This window comes from Antedon mediterranea, chromosome 2, assembly GCF_964355755.1.
Source record: "Antedon mediterranea chromosome 2, ecAntMedi1.1, whole genome shotgun sequence".
Taxonomy (NCBI): domain Eukaryota; kingdom Metazoa; phylum Echinodermata; class Crinoidea; order Comatulida; family Antedonidae; genus Antedon; species Antedon mediterranea.
Genome location: NC_092671.1, coordinates 36,807,599 through 36,834,015, shown reverse-complemented (window position 1 = coordinate 36,834,015; position 26,417 = coordinate 36,807,599). Strand labels below are relative to the sequence as shown.

General features: G+C 32.6%; 2 protein-coding genes across 6 annotated transcripts in view; both read left to right on the top strand.

Annotated features, from left to right (window-relative positions):
- Positions 1–606: 606 nt before the first annotated feature.
- Positions 607–21,114, top strand: LOC140040939 (uncharacterized). 2 transcript variants are annotated; one of them, XM_072087234.1, is made up of 15 exons: positions 607–760; positions 1,314–1,456; positions 5,359–5,500; positions 5,797–5,864; positions 6,511–6,655; positions 10,004–10,131; positions 10,526–10,664; positions 10,900–10,967; positions 11,955–12,051; positions 13,426–13,634; positions 14,053–14,197; positions 14,709–14,858; positions 15,250–15,303; positions 17,505–17,600; positions 17,986–21,114. In XM_072087234.1, the coding sequence occupies exons 1-15, from the start codon at positions 703–705 to the stop codon at positions 18,123–18,125; spliced, it is 1,782 nt and encodes a 593-aa protein (XP_071943335.1). In that variant the 5' UTR covers positions 607–702; the 3' UTR covers positions 18,126–21,114. The 2 variants fall into 2 exon arrangements, with proteins under 2 accessions (XP_071943335.1, XP_071943336.1); XM_072087235.1 differs by lacking the exon at positions 15,250–15,303.
- Positions 21,115–23,279: 2,165 nt separating this feature from the next.
- LOC140040937 (transcription factor 12-like) overlaps positions 23,280–26,417 on the top strand; it is a 91,460-nt gene continuing 88,322 nt past the window's right edge. For all 4 annotated transcript variants that reach the window (XM_072087226.1, XM_072087228.1, XM_072087225.1 and 1 more), the window contains exons 1-2: positions 23,280–23,466; positions 24,783–24,820. In XM_072087226.1, coding sequence (XP_071943327.1) covers positions 24,815–24,820 — 6 coding nt within the window. In that variant the 5' untranslated portion in view covers positions 23,280–23,466; positions 24,783–24,814. The remainder of the gene's footprint in view (positions 23,467–24,782; positions 24,821–26,417) is intronic.

Sequence of the window (26,417 nt, the reverse complement as noted above, 5' to 3'; positions counted from 1 at the left end):
AAACACAGTGCTAAATTGCTATGTAAATGACATTTATCATATTATTAAATGTTTCCTATTCTTTATCATTGTGTTTTACTCTAACCAAATTGGTTATTGTAAAACACAGTATATTTTACCTCAACAACATCGCCGCAAAATTGTTTATACGTTTATTTTGATTGGCTAACTAAAGTACGGTCTAATGAATATTGATATCAGAAGATTCCCTAGCTTAGTGAAAAAGTTTTATTACCAAAAATATGCTGATTACGTCACTACCGGAAGTTGTAGTCTAGCATGATGCAGACGCAATTGATTATGTACGTTTGTTAAACATATAAAAAGCTGTAAATTACCACAAAACGACAATAGGAAAGAATTCAAAGAAATGCCCTACGTGTTCAAAATCATTGTTTTAATATAGTCTGTATGTATAACTAACAATTGACCTTGTGGAAGAGCGTATAAATTTAATTTAAAGTAAAACATGATTTACTCGCCAATTTGGTATTGGATATATAGCTCCAAATGGTGACTGACTGTGACGTGTGTACGTCGTGTGTGATCGCAAAACTGTGTTTGCCGCCCTCTGTTGTTTATATAAAGAAAAACAACAACAAAAAAACGATTGCGAAGCTCCTATTAAAAAGTCAATGTTTTGTCGGATGTTCATGTAAAGAAATAAAACATTTTTATCAAAATTTAACCAGGGTAGTTATTATGATATCATTTAGCTCTGAATGCTTATTGTTAGCAGTGTTTTCGCTATCATTAACAGGTAAGAACATTCAATTTACTTTGTTTAGCCAGGCAGGCTGCAAGACGGAAACGATACTGACCACCTTTCCCTGGCTGACACAGGTAGAAGGTACGATGTAAAAGGTAATGTGAGTGTGTAGGCTACTTCGCCTGTTTTGTCACATCCTGAGGTTAGGTGTTGAGGAAGTCAGAATCTGATAAATGTTTTTGTCTGCTGGTCTTTATTCATTAAAAACACAATTATTTTTATTCAATTCTGTTTGTATGACCATTACCAACAACACAAGAAAATTGTTGACCTTTTTTTTATTTTCAGAAGATGTATTAAAAGTTTTTTTTCGTGTCTATCAGTTAATTTCATCCGCCACCCCACACGATTAAAAATGCTGCCTAGTTTTATGCCTGCTGTGGCATGCTTATGAATAATACTGTATTATCATTTTATGACAAAATTATATTAAAATTAAGATTGTGAATCAAATCAATGAAAGATTATTATTTAAAAATGAATAATTTATTTCACCATTATTTCTTTTTAAAGCCCATTTAACTGTATTGTAACACATGTTTAGGTGTTTTGAGTCAGTATCAACCAGAATGCCATGACCTAGATTCTGTAATTACCGACTTAAGTAGCAACTTACCAGGAGGTACCGTACCAACATGCGTCAAATCAGCGGACTGTACTTCTCTACACTGCACTTTCTCTTTATTGGTAAGAAGATTGTAAATTTAGAGTTATAAAATCTATCCTGACACTTCAGAATATGAAACTACTGTTTATGTCTCAAAATCTGTTATCACAAAAGCATTCTTATACTCTAATCCCCACTAGATATTTTTCTGAAATTTACTTTGTTAACAAAATGGAGCCTTTATGTTTTTTTAATTCATCACTAATACTGTATATAATAATATTTATGTACATAGGTCTACAGTTATTGTATACTTCACATTGGTTGGGTAGTAGACTGAATAAATGAATGTGTCTATAAATTTTGTACTACAGTAGCTAAAACTAGGTACTATCATTTAATACAATATAACAATTAATAAACTAGCAAGGAGATTTAGTTTTAAAAAATGTATACAAAAAGCCATTAGAGAATTGTCAGTACCTGAAAGACCTTTCCAAATGAAATCCCTTTGTCCCTGATTCAATTTTATTTGGTTCGTTGGAGATGTTGAATGGTTACAACAACGTAAGTCTCCTTTATTGTTTGTCTACCTAACTTAAATATATTTCCCACTATAAGGGAAATAACAAAACAAAATTACGAAACATCCCATCTCAACCATTGTGCAGACATATACACTCTAAGTCTAACACCATTTTATAGAGTACAAGTTTATTGACAGTGTTACCTGGATAGGGATAATAACAGTGTTTTTGACCAAAACAAAGTTTTATTCCAAGTCTTCTTTGCCTGTCTGGTGACTGCCATGCTCCCCAAGCTTTAGAGACTCTTGACGCGTGCACGTTCAAATGATGTTATACACGCTCGCGTTAACTTATGTCCGTGGCAGATAATTGACAGTTATTGCTTTCCCATAACATCAAAAACACCAATTATGAATTTTAAAATATCCCCTTGGTAACAAAGCCATATTTCCAATCATTTGAATTTCATGCTGAACCCATCCTTTGTGTTAACGCCCTGTTACATTGTCACAAAATTTCCCCTTTTTTTTAAAAAAAGGATCCCACCCCTCTCACCAAAAAAACAGTGAAAACTATTATTTAGGTTTCTTTCAAGTTATAACGATTAAACCTCCCAATCATTTCAATAAAAACCAGTATACTAGCTAGTTTCCGTGGTAATGCAAAGGATTTGAATAAGTTGTTATTAATTTATTTTATTGCATCTAAATTGATTGGCTTAGATTAAATTTCAATTTTTAAGTGTTTTCAATAAGCTCTTTAAATTCAACATAAAAAGAAAAATACAATTTTAACAATTGTATAAGAAAAATACTATAATAATATTGAAATATATTGCATTTTGCAAGATTAAAAATAGTCTACAGTAGAACCAAGATTGAAAATAGTCTACAGTTAGAAAACAAGATTGAAAATAGTCTATACTACAGTTAAAAACAATGGTTGAAAATTGTCTATCCTACAACAGATTTAAATAGTCTAGTATCCTACAGTAGAACCAGATTAGAAATAGTCTATCCTACAGCAGAAACAAGATTCAATATATTCTATGTTCCAACTGAGAGTGAAACCAACTGCATGTTTCAATAGGCATTAATATTTTTATTGATTAGCTAAACACTATGCTACTCCATTTGTCAATACTTCATATTTATGTTGTTAACAAAGACTATTACTGTATTCGCAACTAGTTAACAGCCTAGTGAGGCTGAGGAGAGAGATTTAGTACAGTACAGTTTTTATTGATTAATTCTAGGTTGCTATGGTATTTAAATTTTGAGTAAAAATCTTATATTTGCCCATATGCAAGCATTGTAGGCATTGTGGTCTATGACAGAGTAGAGGTGCGGAAAATTTAGACTATCGTATCTGGTTGGCGATTACTGCAGTAACTATTTATAATAATAATAATATTCAATTTAATATAGCACAAATGCAGGCCGCCTCTAAAGCTCTGTCTACACTATCAAACTAGTTTGACAAAATCAATGTGATGTTTCCAAACATGGTAGTGATATGTTCAAATATGGTAATGATATGACATCATCATGTTCATATATGGGCACATTACATTTGTTTGTCACATAAATTTTGATAGTGATGTAGACAATCAACAGAAAGAAGAACACAAATTAATAGTGCAAATTAAAATGGTGGGTTTTGAGGGAGTTGTTGCGAGTGATTTAGCTTTCCTGTTGATGTTTCCTCAGGATTGCCCACTTTTTTATCTTTTATTCTATTTGAACGGTTTACAAACTCTTTGGTTGTAAATAGATAATAATAAGATAAGGTAACAATAAACTGTAAAGTCCTAATTTCTTTATCGATGTTCAAGTTATGTGAGTAAATCCCATCTCCGTGTTTTTGCCAAATTCCATATTTCTTGTTGGTTTCTATGCCAAATTGTGATTATGCTAAATAAAATTATTGAAAGCATTTTGTGAAGCTCTGTCTACACTATCAAACTTGTTATGTGATGTGCCTACATGGACATGATGATGTCATATCACTATGTTTGGGCATATCACTGCCATATTTGGGCACATCACACTTTTTTTGTCAAACTAGTTGCAGACAGAGCTTTAGTTTCTATGCCAAATTGTGATTATGCTCAATAAAATTATTTATTATGGAATGTGCAGTCACCATGACAACTAGTCCCTCTTCCCTGTCATAAATGAACACTTGTAATATTGTACTGACTTCGCAGATATTCAACACATTTATTTGAGGTCAGGAATACATAAACATTGTGCAATTCCTGTATCCTTGATTACTTTGATATCTGGATACCGTATTGTCCATTTGACTTACTTATCAACAATTGTGTTTCCTTCCTATCAATCACATTCATTTAAATAGGATTAACCTTTGGTTTTTGCATAAAAACCTACAATATATTAAAGGTGTATTGTCCCCAAAAACATGAAAAATGAAGAATAATCAAATCAGACTTTTAATAGGTTATGTTGTAGTTTTAATCAAGTTAATAACTTCCAAAAAAAAATAACTAAAAAAAATAATGTTTTCTCATATAAAATGACAAATAAATAAATGGATAAATTCAACCAATAACCCATTGGCTGGCAGCCAATTTGAATATTTTTTTTCTTTAAATTACAGTTTTTTCAGGTACAGTAAATAATTTTTTTTTTATTCAATTTTTGTTTAAAGTGGATAACTATAATGTGACATATGACAATGGCATATTCAACAAAAATAAGTTATTTCTTCAGGGGGACAATACATCTTTACAAGATAATTTTTGTATTTGCCTCTTTATTAAAGACATTTGTTTAAACTTTCTTCAAATAAAGTGACTACTTGTAGTTGTATACAATGGCTGTACATAGGATGTGTAGTGAGTAATATCTCTACTGTAATTAAATCCATACGGATTTTTTTTTTTATCAAAATTTGCAAATTAACCAAACGGTCTAGTTAAGTAATGTAAACTAGCTTACTCACAGGAAAGTTACGGACTTAGTCACTCAAGTCAAACTACGGTATGATTCAGTATTCTCTCCTAAAGGTCTGGTCACACCACATACGATAATGATCAGTCTTAAATTTAACCAAAAATTTTTAAGCTCTGTCTACACTATCAAACTTTATGGGACAATGTGATGTGCTCATATATGGACATGATGATGTCATATTATTACCATATTTGGGCATATCACTACCATATTTAGGCACATCACACTTTTTTGTCAAACTAGTTTGATAGTGTAGACAGAGCTTTAGTTAATTGTTGATCACACCAACCACAGTAAAAATACAACTTTTGTAAATGTTTAGGAAGTGGAGTGTGGAGAGGATACCATATTGTCTTTGTATCTTTTTTTTCTTTTCTAAAGTATAAATATCTGTTGTATTTTGTTCAATGTGTGAACAATTATTAAATGAAATGAAAAAACTAAATTAATGTTTATTTCTTTTGTTATGTTTTTCAGGGAAAGGAGTTAGATATGCGCGTACTATTGTCACCATGTTCTATTCCTCCGCAAATGACATTCATTCTCCAAGATACAAGTGGCCAAATTAATGTTAATACTAACATTACACATCAAACAACATTTCCTTTACCCAGTGACCGTAAGTATTCTATTTGTTATTATCTGACAAGGAAAATAATCAAAGTGAAATATTATAATGCTGAATTTCACAACTGTGGTGTCAACATCCCAACAACCTTGAATGCATATAACACTTCCTAATTCTATATTTTTTCCCTAAGAATTTGGTAACTAAAATTGTATTGGTTGTGTGCGTGTAACAGAGATAGAGAGAGCAAAAAATAATTTTGTTTTGTTTTAAAGTCATGACTTTTCAATTATTTTTAGTTGTGTTTTAATGCATCACACTTCCTAATTCTGTGTTTTTTTCCTAAGCATTTGGTTTATCAACATCCAGCTTGCGTGTTGACTTTCAACCTGTAACAGAAGGAGTGAGATTTGGGGTGCGTAACTTTTAGTTAATTAGAAACCTGTTTGTTATCAGGTCAAGTTTTACTTTCTAAATGGACATTGTACCTAGACGTCAATCTGTCAGATTATTCAGAAGTCTACCTTAAACTAGACAAGAGGACCAGTACATTTTTATTTTCACTGGTCTTCTCCACTTCATTTACTGGTCACAAAATATGACCCTTCAAGGAAGGCCTTCAATTAACTTAAAAGACTAAAAATGAGGTACAGACAATCGATCTTTACATTCAGTCCAGGTATGAAATGATGTGAAGAGATGAATCAAGTGAAATTATTGATATTTCATCAGATTTTATTGAAATTTTAACTGGAAAATTATTAATTAATTAATTATTAATTATTGATTATTTAACAGGTCTGCAAACATTTAACTGGTTATTTTCCGGCAGACCAATGTTATTGCGAATGCTGTTATTATTTACAACTTATTGTACATAAGTGTTCTTGTTTATGGAATAAATATATCTATTGCTTCCTGATTAATTATTTACTCCTGCTCTCTGCTTTTCTACTTGAGAAGTATTATAATAATAATATGATAAATTTGTCATTCTTCAGAAGTAATGTTTATTAGTTTAAAGAACTACCTTTTAATGTTTTAATTTTTTGTTTACTTAGCTTTTCTTAGATACGACAGCTGTTGGCAAAACAACAACAGTACCTCTTGTGACAGATCAGGTGATCAGGACACCGCCATGTGACACCGTGCCGAGCAACCAACCAACAAGAGCTACCGATGTCAGTCATCCTAATCCACCAAGAGGTATTGATACCTTAAATAAATATTATCCAATGTGATATATATTGGTGTTTTTGTGTTTCATTTAAAGATCTATGTTTCCCCAAATGCATGCATTATTATATTATATGCATACAGTGATGTAGCCACAGGAAAAGGGAACAATCTCTCTTCAAGCCACTGGGTTGTCAAAGGCCTCTGTCAAAAAGTGGTTAGGTTTAAACCTTACCAACCATACTGGTGGCTACGGCCCTGGCATAGTATTATATTATTATTAATATATTGTATGCATTATTAGTTATCCGCATTGAGCGGATAACTCCTTGTAACTGTACTGGATCAATTTCTATGTTTTTCTTCTTTCTTTCCTCCACTTTTTTGTGGCTCCTGTATCTCTAAAATGTGTTAACATAACATTTCATAACTTTGTCAACATATGAACATTTATATGAAGTTGTGCAGCATGTATTTTTTAAATACGTCAGAGTTGCGCAACATGACTTACGTGCGATTTTATGAATTTCAATGATTGATCATAGATTAAAAACCAAGCATAATTTTTTTTTTACACTTTGTGAAAATTTAAGTTATATCAAGGGCAAACTTTTTGTGGATTAAAAATGGCATGTTTTACAAGAAGTTACGCGCGCACGCGCATTTAAAATTTCAAAATGCGCAAAATTTATTTCTAATCAACTTTCTACGCGTTTCATGTCATTTTAAGCATGTCAAAAATTCCCACGGATGCGCAAATTTGTGCGCGCGCGGTGTACACAAAGCGTGAAATACGTCAATGTTTTACGTAAATCATATTTTTCCAGCCTTTTACAGTAATTTTACCAAATATGGAACCATTTCGACTTAAAATTACGTCAATACGAGCACGTCGAATTGGACAATTTGCGCGTGTTTTTGATGAAAAAGTTCAAAAATTCGTCAAAATCATGCCCTTTTTTAAACTGTCGTAGTTTCTAAACTAAACGGTGAAAGTTATTTTTATTACATATTCTGGAAGTTGATGAGTTGTAGATATCGGTTCATGCTTTGATATGGCTAACCGGACATTGTGACGTCATCGTATGGCCACGCGAATATAAAATATAGGATTTTTGTATCTTTCATCATAGCTCATCACATGTAATAGAGCGCATCTCCACTTATCTGTTTTTTATTTTCATCCCGATTTTTATATTTTCTAGGTCAATCAACTATCTTTCGCATGAGTTAAATTTATTTTAATTTTTATGACGTCATGATGTCTAAAAATGTAAATAACCTGGGTCACTAATTTTCATCTTTACAGTAAATTTCAATCTGTTATAGCTCGTCAGAATAAAACGTGATAATCATGATTAAAATATTTTCAGGAAGCAATTGGATTGTAGATACGAATTCATGTGAACATTTTGCCAATTAGATGTTGTGACGTCATCATATGGCCAGTTAAATAAAAAAAGTCGTATTTTCATCTTTTGCATCATATTTCATTACATTTAAAAGAGCGCGCTACAATATTTCACATATTCAAATTTCTTAAACACGTTAATATGTTGTTGCTGAGATAATTTCCTTCCGAAATTGCTACCTTAGTTTTTCATTTTGAAACCGTCAACATTAAAAATTGGAATAGCGGGTCCCGTAATTTCATCTATTCTACACTGTATGTGATATGTATACAGATTATACTGTGTATGACACAAAATAACAGAATTCAGCAATAACAACATATCATATTCTTCAGTTCAGGTCATAATGCCATAATCTTTTTCTGTGTGCAATATTCCAACGTATGACGTGCACGTGGCGTTTGTCGTGCGGATAACTAACTCGTCAAAGTGACGAGTTTCATGTCTAGTTCTTCTTTCTTTCTGTCATTTTTGTGCAGAGCGTATCTCTAAAACGTGTAAAGTTAACATTTTATAACTTTGTCAACATATGGGCAATCACGTGAAGTTGTGCTTTCCTATAATTGAATGACGTCAGAGTTGCGCAACATGACTTACGCGCGTTTTTATGAATTTCGCGTATTTAACATAGATCGAAAACCATATAACAATTTAAATTGAAACTTAGCAAAAGTCTAATTTATATCGTGCGCTAACTTTTTGTGCACTAAAAATGGCATGTTTTACACAAAGTTACGCGCGCACGCGCGTTTAAAATTTTCCAATGCGAAAAATCAATTTCTAATCAACTTTATACGCGTTTCATGTCATTTTGAGCATGTCAAAAATTCCCACACGTGCGCAAATTTTTACGCGCGTGGTGCACACGTAGCGTTAAAAACGTCATTTTTTCGAGTGATTTATGTTTTTCCAGCCTTTTCTAGTAATTTTACCAACTTTTGAATAATTTCGACTTCAAATTACGTCATACGAGCACGTAGAATATGATAATTTGCGAGCTTTTTTGATGAAAAACTTCAAAAATTCGTCAAAATTAAGCCTTTTTTTAAACAATCGTAGTTTCTAAACTAAACGGTAAAAATTATTTTTATTACATATTCTGGATGTTGATGAGTTGTAGATATCAGATCATGCATTAATATGGCTAACCGGACATTGTGACGTCATCGTATGGCCACGCGAATATGAAATTTAGGATTTTTGTATCTTTCGTCATAACTCCTCACATTTAATAGAGGGCATCTCCACTTATCCGTTTTCCATTTTCACCCCGATTTTGATATTGTCTAGGTCAATGAACTATCTTTAGCATGAGTTGAAAATATTTTAATTTTTATGACGTCATCATGCCTAAAAATTTAAATTACGTGTGGCATTAATTTCATCTTTACAGTAAATTTCAATCTGTTATAGCTAGTAAGAATAAAATGTGATAATCACGATAAAAACGTTTTCTTGAAGCTATTGGATTGTAGATACAAAATCATGTGAACATTTTGCCAATCGGATGTGGTGACGTCATCATATGGCCAGTTAAATAAAAAAAGTCGTATTTTCATCTTTTGCGTCATAGTTCATTACATTTAAAAGAGCGCGCATTAATATTTCACGTATTCAAATTTCTTCTACACGTTAATATGTTGTTGCTGAGATAATTTCTTTCCAAAATTGCTACCTTCGCGTTTCATTTTAAAACCATCAACATGTTAAAAATTGCAATAAATAGCGGGTCCCGTAATTTCCCCTATTCTACACTGTATGTGATATGTATACAGATTACACTGTGTATACTATAATATGAATCAAAATAATAGAATTCAGCAATAACAACATATCATAGTCTTCAGTTCAGGTCATAATGCCATAATCTTTTTCCGTGTGCAATATTCCAACGTATGGCGTGGACGTGGCGTTTGTCGTGCGGATAACTAGTTGGTCTAGTCTAGTTAATGTTGTGTCTATTTAGTTATAGCTGTTGAAGCTGGTAATTGTACAGACATGAATAATATGTTAGCACAAGCTCGAATACCAAGCAGCTTTGTTTGTAGAAGTCACCAAGACTGCAATGGCTTTCAATGCAATGGAACAGAAGCGGTAGGTAGTGCATACTATGTGGCCTGAGAGTGCATACTATGTGGCCTGAGAGTGCATACTATGTGGCCTGAGAGTGCATAATATGTGGCCTAAGAATGCATATTATGTGGCCCACATCAAATCCATCAAAAACAAATAGCGAACCAATAAAAAAGGTTAAATCTATTTTGCATTTTTATTCTGTCCTGCGAAGATACTTTGATTAATATAAATTGAAAATGTACAGTACGATGCCTGATTTCCAAACTGATTTCCTGTAGCAATGTTTGCAGCACTGTTGCATCATTTGTTGCCACCTGTGAATGCACAATATAGTGGTTGATACATCGCCGCGTTGCGTTGACGTTGCGTTCTAGTGGAAACCATGCTTAACCACTAGTGTTTATATTTCCAGGAAAATGATGTTCTGGTTGACTTGAGGATAGACCCTTGTAGCGTTCCATACTCCTTCAACATCACGGTTAAAAGTAACTCTTTAGGTCTTGCCGAGACACATAATTTTACCCAATCAGAAAGTTTCCAAATTCTTGCAGGTATGTATATATAAGTGTACTATTTATTTTGTGCCTTTTTAAGGGTTTTTCACACCTGTTCCGGCATGGTTCTGGTCCGGCGCCAGCAAATAATATCAAACGGCAATTTTTTCGTTTTCACACGGCTACACACATATTGATTGTGGAGTTACGTGAAAACAAAACATTGACTTTCAATTCACCGAAAGGTTATTAACAATTTTTAATAAATCTATTTCAATTTTATTATTTGTAGGGCCTGCTCCTGTTGATCTAGATGTTACCATGATCCCAGATCCAAGTACAAATACGATTATGACCACAGTAATGTATTACTTTAGTTTTTGTTAAAATATTAGAAAAGTTTTACTTACTTTAACTGTTTTTTAGTCATATCAGAATAATAAGCAATTTTTGGTTTTCTATGAAACATGATGGTTTCACATTGATTAGGGCGCTGGGCGTCACGACGGTAGGTGGCGCTGCGTGGTTGCTAGCCAACCAAAAAATGCGTTCAACCTGCCTGAGTGACTCTAATGTCACCAATGGTTTGGAATGGGCTTATTGAAGTAAAATTTGAAAAGATCACTAAATATTTGTTTTTAATAATCTATTTATTCTTCAACTACAGTTTAAGTTTAAAAAAATCAAGCTAAGATACATAATTTTGATAGAAATACAGATCTATATATTTTATAAACATAGTAGCGTTGAAACGCATTTTTTGGTTGGCTAGCAACCACGCAGCACCATCTATCGTTGTGACGTCACACCGCAGAACTCTATAAGTAACTTTTTGCGGCAGTCATACAAATCTACGCCCGGTTTCTTTAGTCTCTGTATGTATCCGCTTATGTGAAAGCGGTTATTATTGTTTTTTTAACAGTGTTACAAATGTTTAATTCTAAAAATTGGTGGGTGGGGGGAGGGGGGAACTCATTCTTCTGATAAAATCAAAATAAAAAATGTTAAAGCTGCTTCAATATAAGATTAGATAAATCTTTATTGTCATGACCACAACACGGCGAACATGAAATTTGTTTTCCTTGATGCTTAAAATACACACATATACAGAAAATATAACAGTAATAAAAACCAATACAAAATAAAGAATTTATACTTTTTTTATAGTTTTAAAATATAAATTTATTACATTCTTATGATATATAAATTCAAAGGCAAATTACTGAAAAATAAGCAAAATAAACATATAACCAAAAAACTTAAACAATAAAGTAAAACAGCCGTAAAAATGAGCAGACCTCTTTGTCTTAATATCATTCATAATTCTTTTATTCGACATTTCAATAGGTTATAGTGAAAAGCTGTCCTAAAGTTTTGGGAATACCTGTGTGTTTATTCCAAGAGAAATTACTTGATAACCAACCTATCCCAGTTCCTCCATGCAGTAAGTAAGACATTATTATTATCACAGGCATGTCACTGTGCATAGCAGCTCTCTATTAATAGTATTTTATTTTATTCAATAACTTTCAATTTAGCTTCTATAAAAATAAATAATGAAGATTAAAGGCCAGGTGCGGGCAAAAAATTTCTATTGATCATACATTCCAATAATTATCGATCTTTAGTTTCCCCTATGTTTCATAATTTTTGGGATTTTATTTGTGTTACAGGAGCTTGTTGAAAATAAGCACTTTCTTTTCAGTGGGGGGATAGTTCAAATTACACAGTAAAATCTCTATTCTTTTGTACACAAATTTTGTAAATAGAGAGGCATTTTAAAAAGCTATGAAAAATAAACGGTGTGTTAAAAAATGTTATCAGATGACTAAATATAGGTAATATAAATTGAATATTACATTTCTTATATTTTTATTCAATTTCAGATTTTTATTTTCATGCTATAGCAAAAATTATCCACTGTATATCCACCATCTTTTTTCACCGTCTAGGGAGTCATCAGACATGTTATTACATTAGGTTAACTACCTAACTACTGAAAAAAAGTCTTCCTGGTTTTTATGGAAGAATTTTGCCAAATTTTGTATTTGACCATATTAAGAGAAATTCATGTTTTTTTGTCTCGATTTCCGTTACAAATATTTGATTTATGTACAATTGACCAAATATTATATTTAAAATTCATGCCTGTACCTGAGCTTATCTATCTGACAATTTTATTTATTTTTTTAATCCTTATTGTAAGCTCTCCTGCATTAACTGACTCATGCCAAATCATCTCTGCTATCCTTGAATTCGTCTCTGATCACGACCACACACGATCTCAAAACAATATGTCTGTACCCATCCATAAAACCAACTGATTCCAACACAATATAAGATAGTCCGAACCCACACTGTGGAATAATCTTCCATCCACCATTTTAGACTCAATTTTAAATCCAAAATTATATCTTTTCTAAATACTAGCCATTCATTTCTTTACCCCACTTGTCTTTTCCATACAGTATTTTTATATATTTATTTTTCATTTATTCCTTTTTTTTATTCATTTTTTTAGGCTCTCCCACCACATCTTCAATGGCATCTGCCTTCAAACTCTGACCTCATATCTTTTTTTGTTTTGCATTGTATTTTATTATCTTTTATGTCAGAGTTTGTAAATAAATGTTATGAGACTTGAAACTTGTGACAAAAAACATGTGATGTGCCCATATATATGGACATATTGATGTCATATCACTACCATATTTAAGCATATCACTACCATATTTGGGCACATCACACTTTTTTGTTAAACTAGTTTGATAGTGTAGACAGAGTTTTAAGCATTTAATTCAATCATGCATCTCATTAGAACCAGCAACAACGCCTTCACCACCTATTAACATCATGACTACAGCTAATAAACCGTCACTGATCACTGTAACACCAACTCCTTCAAATGAATGCACCTCGTGGGCAAATATCATTCATGACATGATACAGTCAGCAAAAGGTCTTGGTACATTAACGTGTAACGTGACTGCAAACTGTACTGGAATAGTCTGTGAAGACTTAGTCTCGGTAAGTCAACCTAATCCCTTATTTATTGCGAGAGAGTGGCCGAGCGGTTAAAGACAGTGGAACCATAATTACGTAGCCATCATCACATGGGCAAGGGTTCGAGGCTCACTCGCTCCATGGTTCTGGTGGTAGAACAAGTCTTCTCGGATAAGGACTATAAACCTAGGTCCAGTGTACACATCTAGCTGATATGCACTTTAAAGAACCTAGTACATCTTTCAAGACGATTAGGGAGTTACCCCGGTGTACTAGTACATCACAGCCACTTATCTTAACTGGCCCTCTGGGAGACCAGTCTTTCACTGAAGAGGTCGCCCAGTATAAATACAATATTTCATTTCAATTCCGGTTTAGTAAAATTATAGCTGCTAAAAACGGACAAAATCGAGTAATGATTTTTAAAAATTACTTATTTCAGGGTAAAGGATATATAGCTCGACTTGACCTTCGACATTGTGTGACCCCAATTGAACTTTGGATGAGTATTAAGAGCGAATCTGATGGTGATGTGGACTGGCAAAAGACTATAACTCATGGAGAAAGCTTCGTATTACCAACGTCTGGTAGGTTAATTCGCACCGTCCTAAAGCTCTGTCTACACTATCAAACTTTATGTGACAAAAAAATGTGCCCATATATGGACATGATGATGTCATATCACTACCATATTTGGGCACATCACACTTTTTTTGTCAAACTAGTTGGATGGTGTAGACAGAGCTTTAGTTGGGTCTAATTAGTCAGTTTCCCAATCAGATCAACCAGACCATTCAGGGGACTGTTCAACAGGAGCGATATCAAATTGAAATTCAACAAACATTTATTTCATCAAATGCCATACAACTAATACAGAGCATAAAATGAGGACCAACCTAGAAGTAAACTTGTCTCAGTTTTTTTTTTCATCAAAAAAATGATAAGAACTAGTGAGAATAATGAAGCATTAGTACTATATAATAAAAATGAAATATATATATTTTTTAAATTGAGTACAATAAAACATGTTTTTTTTGGTAAACATTGTTTTTTTTAGGTGACAATAAATCTTTAACTTAATTAACTTTCTTTTTAAAGGATTGCTTAACCCGTCGTTTAAGGCCACTCTTGAGAAGAAAGACGACACACACGTGGAACTAGGCTTGGATGTAAAATTTTCATTGTTGGGAGCATCTTACACAGATACACTTATTGAAGATCAGTTGATCACTGTTAGCCAATGCAATGGTAAGTAAAACCTATCTATGAGGCCAATCATTAATCTTGGTTCCCACTAGTGACGCAACGTTACACAACCTACTTAACATACGAAAATGCCCTTCCAATAATTGTGTTTGCCCCACCTGCGTTAATTCAAACCTGCGATGTTTGCAGCACTATTGCATCGTCGGTTCCCACTTGTGATTATGCAATACAGGACTTTGTGTCAATACGTCGCTGCGTTCTAGTGGGAAACACGCTTTAGCACTACCAAAAGTATTTATTATTTTTGCACATTTTTGTTTGTGATTGTTTTCATTTTCACTGTTTAAAACCAATATAACAGCTTCATGTTTGTAACTAAACTGACCTCTAAACTCACCTTTAACCTTTGTGCATCTTGGGAATATTGTTGCAGGTAGTAATCCTACAGTTATTGCCATGACAACTGACAAATCTGGTGAAAAGACAGGTAGCGTGTTTTGTTTATTTGTATTTTTTTTCGTACATTAATTAATTAGTGGATCATGTACTGCTCATTTTTATGTAACAGTTTGTTTGATTTTTGCATGTGTGCACCTCACTTTCTAGTGCTAGTATCACTTAAAGCCCCATTCCCTACGTTTTTTAGATCTAATTTAAGATCACAAACTATATTTAATGTAAAAATAATACTATATGGTCCTATTGCGATAACTTTTTTCGTCTTTAAACTGTTAAAAATGTGAAAAATAAGTCGATTCTAATAATTATAGCGGCCCGCTATAAATCCCAAAATGCATTGCGCGCGGATTGATATTTTTGTTTTTCACCTGTAATTCGCCCACTTTTCGATCGATCGTGAGGCCAAAACAAATGGAAGACTCCTAACTTTTCAGCAAAAATACCGGGTTTTCCCCAATTTGTATCAACGGAGTCTGGCAAAAATAGAAAGACAATTAATGCAGCAACTATACAACGTCAGGCTAGGTATATAGCTCGCGTACGATGTTCGTACGTTACCGATGTTTACCAGCTAGGCCTACAAAACTAAGCCTAGCTAGGCTAGGCCTAAGACCGTCCACGAGAGGTCGATCGCCGCGAGCTACTTAGGTAGTGCATTGTTTCTCACTTTTTATCATAATTTACCATAAAACGTACATTTAAGACAAGAAATGACATGGTTTAATGTTTTTAAAGTGATATATATGTATTATTTTCCAAAAAACGTCCAAAATTGCAGGGAAGGGGTCTTTAAGTACTGTATATATATTTTTTAATAGATTCAATTAAAGATATATTGTCCCCCTACAAAAAAATTTGTTGAATATGCCATTTTGATGTCACATTATAGTTTATTCACTTTGACCAAAAATTGGACCGAAAAACTAAATTATTTACCTGAAAAAATGTTGGATAAAAACTGTAATTTAAAGCAAAAAATAATCAAATTGGCTGCCAGCCAATGTGTTTTGGTTGAATTTAACTGTTTATTTTGTCATTTATTAAGTGAAAACATTATTTTTTTGGTTTTTTTTTCTATGGAAGTGATTAACTACAAAATGTCGTGATTTTAAAAATTATCTTAATTAATAAATTATCTTTTCATGTTTTTTTTTTTGGGACAATATATCGTTACCCTCACTATTCATATTATTATTTGTATAAAACTTAACATAGCTCATTGACACATTTAGTACCTATCAAATTGTTAATAAACCTAAGGTGAATGTCCAATCATTGATTGTAGTAAAAACAGCAAATAAAAGCTATCAATATTATAGTTATCATTGTGTAAACATTGAACAAAACCTTTGCCCCTTGATGGAGTGACACCAGTGGTGAGGGTTTATGCGGTCTTACTACACACACAATGTAGGCATGCTATTTAGGACTTGACTATTTTGTGCTACACTATAGCAGTATAGTGTTTTGCTCATTTTGTCGTGGAATTCACATAATATAGGTAAATTGTGGATGTCATATAGTTAATAGTGGATGTCATAGGTAAATTGTGAATATATTGTTTGAAGGTTTGCATGGTGAAATCAAATGTTGATATAAAGTTTGCGGTACACCACATATATTAGTTCTGAAGGGAACTGTTGAGTTTCTCGACGTTTCGATCAATATACTTTGATCTTCCTCAGCATTCTCACTCCTGAGGACGATCAAAGTATATTATATAACACCTATATAAATTCCTGTCATTTGATTGGACGAATGTGGGTCACATGGCGTGCAATAGTACGCACTATTCAACGATCGTTAAATAGTACTTTTTGAAACATTTTTGTGTACGAAAAAAAAACGTCTAGATGTTATATAAAACAAATAATGAATGTTTTGTATTCGTGTAATGGTACAAATAATGGCACTTGGTGAATGATGAAAGGTTATATCAACTCGGCTTTGCCTCGTTGATATAACCTTTCATCATTCACCTCGTGCCATTATTTGTACCATTGCACTCATAAACATTCATTATTTGTATATTAACAGTTCTCTTCAGAACTAATATACGTGGTGTACCGTAAATTTTGAATGTCACATAGATAAATTGTGAATACCATAATAGGTAAATTATGAATCATTCTTTCCACTATCATTTTTATAGATATTATTAAATGCACATATAATAAAATCAACTGACTGTTAAAGTAAAAAGTAAATCCTCTGTTTTCTCTTTTCTAGTTGAACCAACAATGAAGGCATTTGGACTAACAACACTGGCAGGCAATGATAAGCCTAACAAAGTGCCAATTGTAGAAGACGGAAATTCAAACAACGGTGAATATATTATACAATTATTATTTCTCAATATATCATTTTTGGAATATTTCTAAAGCTCTGTCTATACTATCACAAAAAATGTGATGTGCCTATATATGTACATGATGATGTCATACACTACCATAATTGAGCATATCACTACCATATTTGGGCACATCACACTATAGTTTGATAGTGTAAACAGAGTTTAGTGCTGGCAATTCACAAGTTTATCCTCAACTTTTGTAGACTTTTCTCCTAACTTTTTTTCGTTACTAAAGTGCCGTATTTCTAACAAGCACTTATCTTTAAAATGTCCTTTTTTTACCACTTTTGATTAAATTCCTAAAAAAGGGAAATTTCAGTAAAAATATTGGTTAAAACTTGATACATTATTTTTCAGTTGGTATCGTGTTTGGTGTTTTGCTCGCTGGAATGGTCGTCTTGTGCGTCATCGCTGGACTGTTGTACGTCAACAGACGCAGACGATACCGTAGAGCAGATGAGACCGCCCTCATTGAAGACAGTTTTGCTGAGATATAATATAATGACTTCTTTCAGAACCAACTTTAAGATGATATCTTTATTTTAATTAATGCACAAGAAAAAATGTCAAAGGTCAGAGGGAGTTGAAGGTTCAAACAAACCACTCTTTTTGATGGGCTGCCCTTTTCAAACTAGACACTCACAGTGGTAGTGAGGACAGCTTCAACTAGTATAAGTTATGATGATTTTTGCCTCTTTTAAGGGAAATGGAACCCTTCTATAAAATCCTGGCTATGGGTTTGATTTCTATGTTGATACATAGTAGGTTTTATTTGAATTTAAATAACATTGTTGTTATGACAAGCATTTAACTGTAAATGTTTTTCTGACATGTTCATTCAATGCATTCAACCAAAACCTTTTGTCGGTTCCCAATTGATATGCAAGTGTCAGCAAATACACATGCACACTTTTTCAGTCACAGCATACACAATCCAATCTTTAAGATATTACCAGAAAGTAGTTGTTGTTGGCTTGATTTTCCATCTAAAACATACAAAACAAGCTATGATTTTTAAGTGTAGATTATTCATGGTTTTAAAAATTTGCATACATTTAAAATTATTTAACTAATAATTTTTAATTTCTTTTTCAGTTTTAATTTTGAAACTTTGGCTTTACTATTGAATTTAACACCTTTCTATATTTGTATAGATTACTAGGGAGTTATATATTATCTATTATTATTTCATTTATCATATACTTAATATATGGACTACTAACTTAAAAGAAAAACATTGACTTTGATATAAGTTTAGGTATTGTTTATTAAATGTTGTCAGGTCTGTACTCTAATGGTTGATGAGCAGGAGTGAATTTTCCTGTTTGAGAGGCTGACTAGTTTCTTTTAGAAAATACCACAACCACAACCTAAGCCATTCCCTGGTATGGGGCCACCTGAGCCACACCCTGGTATGGGGCCCACCTGAGCCACACCCTGGTATGGGGGCCCACCTGAGCCACACCCTGGTATGGGGCCCACCTGAGCCACACCCTGGTATGGGGCCCACCTGAGCCACACTCTGGTATGGAGCTCACCTGAGCCACACCCTGGTATGAGGCCCACCTGAGCCACACCCTGGTATGGGGCCTACCTGAGCCACACCCTGGTATGGGGCCCACCTGAGCCACACTCTGGTATGGAGCTCACCTGAGCCACACCCTGGTATGAGGCCCACCCGAGCCACACCCTGGAATGGGACTCAGTGTTAGAAATTAATTAGACTAATGCCACTTGAAGCCACTCATAGTAATAAAAGGTAATCACAGAGGCGAATTTAAAGGGTGTACATATAAAAGTAATGGTCTGTCCAAAATTAATATAAAAAATACTTCATAATTTTTCATTTTTGCGGTCAACTGGGGAACAACCTACAGGCCTTATTATGTATATAACAACAATTTAGAAGAAAGATTTAAAAAAAAATATTATTTGTAATTTGTTTTTTATTTTAGAGTAATTAATACATGCTGCACTTTACTGCTTTTTTCAAGCATTAATGTAAACAATTTTGTAATGTTGGACTTCTTGCAAAGAAGAAAAAAAAGTTTGAATTGTTTGAATGGACAATTATATTTACTGGACAAATGTGGATATCCCACATTTATGATTGTTATTTAAGGAGACTGCATTACTGAAAAACGGAAAGTTTGATTTTTGTGGGGGATAAGTTCGTTTAATCAATTACTTTTATAAAGAAGTCGAGCAAAAGAAAACAAAATGATTATTGAATATTGGCAATATACACAATTATAGCAAAAAACTATTTATTATTTTTGTTTAACTTGTGTTAAGCACTGTCTATTACTAACAAACTTTATGTGACAAAAAAATGTGATGTGCTCATATATGGGCATGATGATGTCATATCACTACCATATTTGGCCACATCACACTTTTTTTGTCAAACTAGTTTGATAGTGTAGACAGAGCTTTAGGCTTTGCAGGCGGAGCTCATAGGCCAATGAGCCGAAATGGTTTTATTACAACTTGTGCAACATCACATTGTTATTATATGACATTTAAGGTGGTGGCTTAAACTATTATCTTTAATAATTAAGGCTCAAATAAATTTAATAACTCAAAAAATATGACATACTGAATTGTCATTTGGATTGTAATTGTTATCTTCTTCATAAATTGTACAGCAGACAATATCATTTATTTATTTAAATAAAAATGTTGGTACTAAATAGATATATATCCATAGAGATAATATCTCTATGATCTGTATCAAAATCTTAATATGTTATTTTTATGAATACGGTAACGTACATTTAAATGACAATTTAGTTTATACATATTGATATGTATATATGTGTTTGTTTTGTGCTAGTATAGACCTATAAGGTATAATTGTTATATTTGTTTGTGATTTAATTGTGCAATGAAAAAGCATTGTTCTTTACTAGAATTTGTTAATGTATCACCTTATTGCAACTTACTTATAACTAATTTGGTAAAGCGCCCTCTATATGGATTTTACTGTATCGTAATACAGTACAAGGATCTTATAAATTGCCTATTTTGATGCAAAGTCTAATATTATATGGCGCGTATTAATACGCCCTCTTAAAAATAGTACTTTTAAGAATAAAATGAAATGTGTTTTTATGTATAAGATCTTTTGTACTGCCTCGACAAATAGTTTTTATAAATAAATTTGTGCTGATTCCCATGTTCTAAACCTCTGTCTATACTATCAAACTAGTTTGACAAAAAAAAGTGTGATGTGCCCAAATATGGTAGTGATATGACATCATCATGTCTATATAGGCACATCACTTTTTGTCACATAAAGTTTAATAGTGTAGACAGAACTTTAATCTTTGTTCATTTTATGTGAGATTATAACAATTTTGTGTCCGTAGATATACGTTTGGTTTAGGTACACTAAAAAAATAAAAATTTCACTCATTTTCAATTTTTTGTCATAAATTTATATAAATTTGACTTGGGCCAAAATATTTTGCTTTAATAAATGAAATTATGGAAAAATAATAAATGTTCACTTGTTATTTTTGTGGATAAACCTCAAAACAAGAAGGACGCACGGTACTCGCGCCTTTAAGCTTGGTTCTCACTTGAGACGCAAGGACGTAACGCAACGTAAAGCGTGGTTCCCACTAGCGACGCAACGCAAGGACGTAACGCAACGCAAGTGAATTGACCAATCACAAGCGATGGCTTCTGGATCTGGATGAATACTGGCGAAGGACCACATGGGTATATGCGCCAGTCTCTCGGTGTGCAAACATCATACTTGGAATTTATTTTATTTATTTATTTATTTTTTATTTGCTTTTGATTGCTAACTGTCTGTTATAACTTCGCTTGTCATTGGTTAAAACGCTTGCGTTGCGTTTACGTCCTTGCGTTACGTTCTAGTGAGAACCAAGCTCTTTTCACAACCGATGAAATATTCAAACTGTCGCTTGTCATTGGTCAACTCGCTTACGTTGCGTTACGTCCTTTTGTTGCGTCTCTAGTGTTCGAATTATCCAGCGCTTGACCAATCCATGCGATGGATTATTCGAACCGTTCCTTGTGATTGGTCAATTCGCTTACGTTACGGCTTACGTCCTTGCGTTGCGTTCTAGTGGGAACCAAGCTTTACGTTGCGTTAAGTCCTTGCGTTGCGTCTCTCTAGTGGGAACCAATCATTATAGCGCGCGTCATGGATGACCGCACAAAAACGAATGACAACGTAAATATCGGCAAAACAAAACTGTACGAAATATACTAAAGAATGCCTAAAATATTAGGTTTTATGATGATTCCAACTAGATATGATGTATGATGAGTTCATTTTTTGCCGTTTTCAAATTAAGACGTATGCCTACTAATAATAAAATACATCGACAACAAAATAAAGTGCGATGTCAATCATTTTAATTCCAACATCACATATTTGTTTCTCATTTCAGAAACAAGTGGATCATTGGGAGACTTAACATTGATTTTGAATTTAAAAAAAAAAAATTGTTATTTTTTAAATATCTTTTACGATACGATGGTAATGTTCTAAAATCTTATCAATAAAACAAAAGATGAAGAAGCGTATACTATTTATGATAAGCATATTAATAAAGATATAACACAAGAAGAAGGTAGTCCTAAGTATATTTTTTGCACAATGATATTATTATGATAAGGCGACGGATCAAGATTGATTGATTTTGATGCGAATGATTATGATTCGTTCTTGTGGATCATAACCAAAGAGGGCGCTAACAAGATTTATACTGACATTGCTGCTACAATTTATTTGTATTTTTTGGGGTCAAATGATAACGTGAAAACATTCAAATTTAACGCACGCGCACGCAAAAAAAATCTTGCCGAGTTCGCAGCCGGTAGAAATGCCATCTGAACGTTTCTAAAATAACACAAACATGCACTAACCTTTAACAATGCCAGTATCTAAATAAAATAAATCAAACATAGACCTAATATAAACTTGTGGGGTGAATGGGGTTTACTCTTTTTCATGGTATTTTTTTGTTCATTGTTGCTAACAAAGGATTTCTTTATTAAATGACTGTATACAAAAACAACCTATTCACACTACATCTATCTTATCTTAAATGAACTTTTTTTTTAAGTTACCTTAAATAAAAAATATCTTTATAATTTTTATTTAAATTATTGCAATTGAGGTCTACTGTAATACTAGGGTTTCTACTTTACTTTTTTAACGCGTGCACTATAATATCTCTATGGTGTAAATGACACGAACTAAAAATTTACGACACGACAAGAGAATTTACTATAAAATGACACATTTACTTGCAAGGACTTTTGTGAGCGCCGCATTTTTATACAGTAATTTTTTGCGCATTGAGCGTACATCGTCTTTTCCGCACATTAAGTACGCACTTATATGTACACTGTACTGTACATGGCATGCTTAATGCGGATTAATATTTGTAATTGAAATATTTTAAATAAAACACGTTTAAATAGTGAATTATTACAACACTCAGGCTTCAAAATTAGCTACCTTCTATGTTGATATATATTTTGTTTGTCTGTGCTTCTCATTAAGTACGAAATAAGAAAGACAATTGTTAGGAACTACTTTATGTAGAATTACTTACCCCTGACCCTGCGTAGTTCTTCGTATCAACCACAACAAAGCAGAGCAGAGAGTGGTGTGGAAATATGTCTACGGTGTAAGTGAGCTTGTAGGACTGCAGATATACTCAACATTACTGGCTTAGCGTGTAACTAACAACTCAGAAACTGTTCTGGCAGGAATTTATTGGATTTAAATATGTTTTATCGTATTACTTTGGAAAGTGTTTAATTTTTGGACTGAAATTAAAAAATATTTAGGTGGGTATTGAGTCGGCATTGTTTAGAAAGTGCTTACTCTAAGCTCGATTGGTCATACATTTGGTGCTCAGATTTACAGAGCTATCGTGGGCCTAGCACTCGCCGTAGTCTGGTGTGTTTAAAAGGCGCCAATAACACAAACATTTTTAAGTTCATCTAAATGGTATAGTTTGAGTTAAATATATTAAAGTTTGTCTCGTATTCTATATTTAATTAATAATAAATCTGGGATCTATAGGACGGAAAACCAGTGAGCAAGCATTGGTTTTATTTAGCCTACTTGTGGTGGTGTTAGTTTAGAGAATTGTCTTAGAATTTTGGTACTTTTAGTGTTACAGGACACGGTAGGTATTTTGTGTTCTTCCAAATTAATGTGTGTCCAACACAACCTTATACAGTAATTACTAAAATTTAAGCAAATTTATTTTAAAAAGTATAGTGTTAAAATATGATTTAATTGTATTTTTGATTTTTTCAGGGAAATGTTTTTTTTTTCATTTTAGTATTTATAAATATTTCTTTAATATTATTTGTATGCAAAAAGCATTATAGGAAATTTGAATTTGGGCGAATTGAAGTGGGGGAACCAGCATTCCCCTCTCCTTTAATTTTTAACTTTACAGTAGGACCTTGAGCCCCCACCCCCACCATTTTTTCCATAATCATAAATCCACCACTCAAATTATCTATTCTAGAGACAGGTACCATACACAATGTTCACATTCTACAGCACAAAAAGTAGTCTAGCATTTTACAGATTCTATTGTTTTTTAAGACCGTTTGTTCTGTTAATCACCGTCTTTTATTGTATAACAAAATACAATAATTATCAGGATTGCACACATTATTGTTTTACCTTCATTAAATGACTGAGCAAAGCCTACTTTTGTTTGCAACACACAAATTGAACTACTGGAGCATGGAGGTAGGCCTACTGTATCTTCATGATTGGAGGCTGAGCAAATAGACATATTCTGATGTCAATTTTGTGAATTTTGATCTAAATATGATACTATACAAGGACTTATACTGTATAAAGAATAGATAAACAATTTATCAGTGACAGTATACACTTCAGTTCACCAGTTGTGGTACAGTAAATTAAACTGTAGTTCTTTAATTTCGTAAACATTATACTGTAGTGTTATACAGTGTTATTTTTAGTACTGTCCTGTGCTTGCCCATATAACTTCACTCCTGTTCAAATATAATTGTCTGATTCTGATTTAAGTGAATCATAAAAAAGAAAATAATTTATTTATATTTTTGAGTGTTTGGATTCTAAAAACATTAATATTTTATGTTTTGTTTCACAGAATTGTTTCTAGTGTGGATATTCCAACATTGAATGAAGGTAGGTTACTATGGTAACACACATTGGACTGAGGATAATGTTTTAGATTCACATAGCTTTAACTATTAATTGTTAAAAATCAACAACAAAATAATTGTTCACCTAATACTAACACAGATACCATGCTAACTATTATAAAAAAGAACATTTACATTTAAATTAACTATTAACTATCTTCTAATATCATAAATCAAAAAGCAAATTACTGAAAAAATGATAATGCTGTGTGTATCAGGGCTGGATCTCAATGGAGATACAAAAAAAAGACAAATCAAAATGATAAAGTAAAACAGCCAGAAAAATTAGCAGAGCTTTCGGGCAACATAGAGAAAAATAATTTAAAACTATAATTCAAAACTTATATTTTAAATTTTAAACTGTTTCTTTCTGAAAATGGTTACTTTGTGTTCATGCCTCGACAAATTAAACACAATACTAATTTGGTTGTTACTGTGGAGTTGTCCAATAAGTTGCTGTACATTATAAGAACCAAACAGAACATTAACTAAACACAAAGCTATGCAACACAATACAGGTCACAATAAAGCTAAACTCTAAAGCCTTTATAAGATGCCTTTAACAGAAACTGCCATATTCAAAAATATATTTAATAACAAAATAATACAGTTAATCACTAAATACCATAAGAAATATACCAGTATGTATACAAATATGGTACACAGTATATACTGCCTATGTATTACTGGTCCAGATATACTATAGGCCCACCATAAAGGGACTTTTTAACATGTTCATGCTAAAACTAATTTTCATGCATAGCAACGTTTTTACTTTTGTTCATAATACTACAGATTATTAATAACAGTAAATTTAAAACAATATTAGAAAGTTCTGTTAAAGTTTATTTTAGTAAACACTTTTTTTATTTATCAAGGTAAATGCAGGGCTACTATACTAAAATGAAAGTTTTTAAATCTACTTAATTCCAATGGGGTCCTTAATTACTTTGCTAATAAATTGTTGATTGATAAGAATTATATCCTGTCAATCAAGTACTGTATTAAAAATATATACGTATATTCAATGTTATTAATATCATAGTGAAGTTTATAGAAAGTACTGTACTGTACACTAAATGCAGCTGTAGGTCATTGTTTGGTAACTGTAAAGATGTAGAGATGTTTGCTTAGCAAAAACTGCAAAGATGTTTAGCTATTTGGGAATTCCCGATGGTGTTGTTTTGTACATTGTGTTTTACATTAACTGTAAGATGTAACTGTACCTAAAACACATATGTATCTATTGTTTTGTATATATTGTAATGTACAGTATCTTTTATATAATGTTTTGGTAGCAAAAGCAACAGCCTTATTGACTTTGAGTATAAACACACATTAAAGCAAATGTTTTTTGCCTTGTACACTGAGACCATGGCTTAAGTATTCGCCTTGTGCGGAAGACCACGGCTTAAGCAAGCACTACCATATTACCAATCTAAAGCACATTGTGGTCAGGATGGTAGCTCAACTAAACACCATCTTATACAATGTCCTCTATATTTTCTACTCTGACTCATCTGCTAAATATTTTATCAGCGGATAGACAATAATTTAATGCCTAGGATGAATTTCTAAAT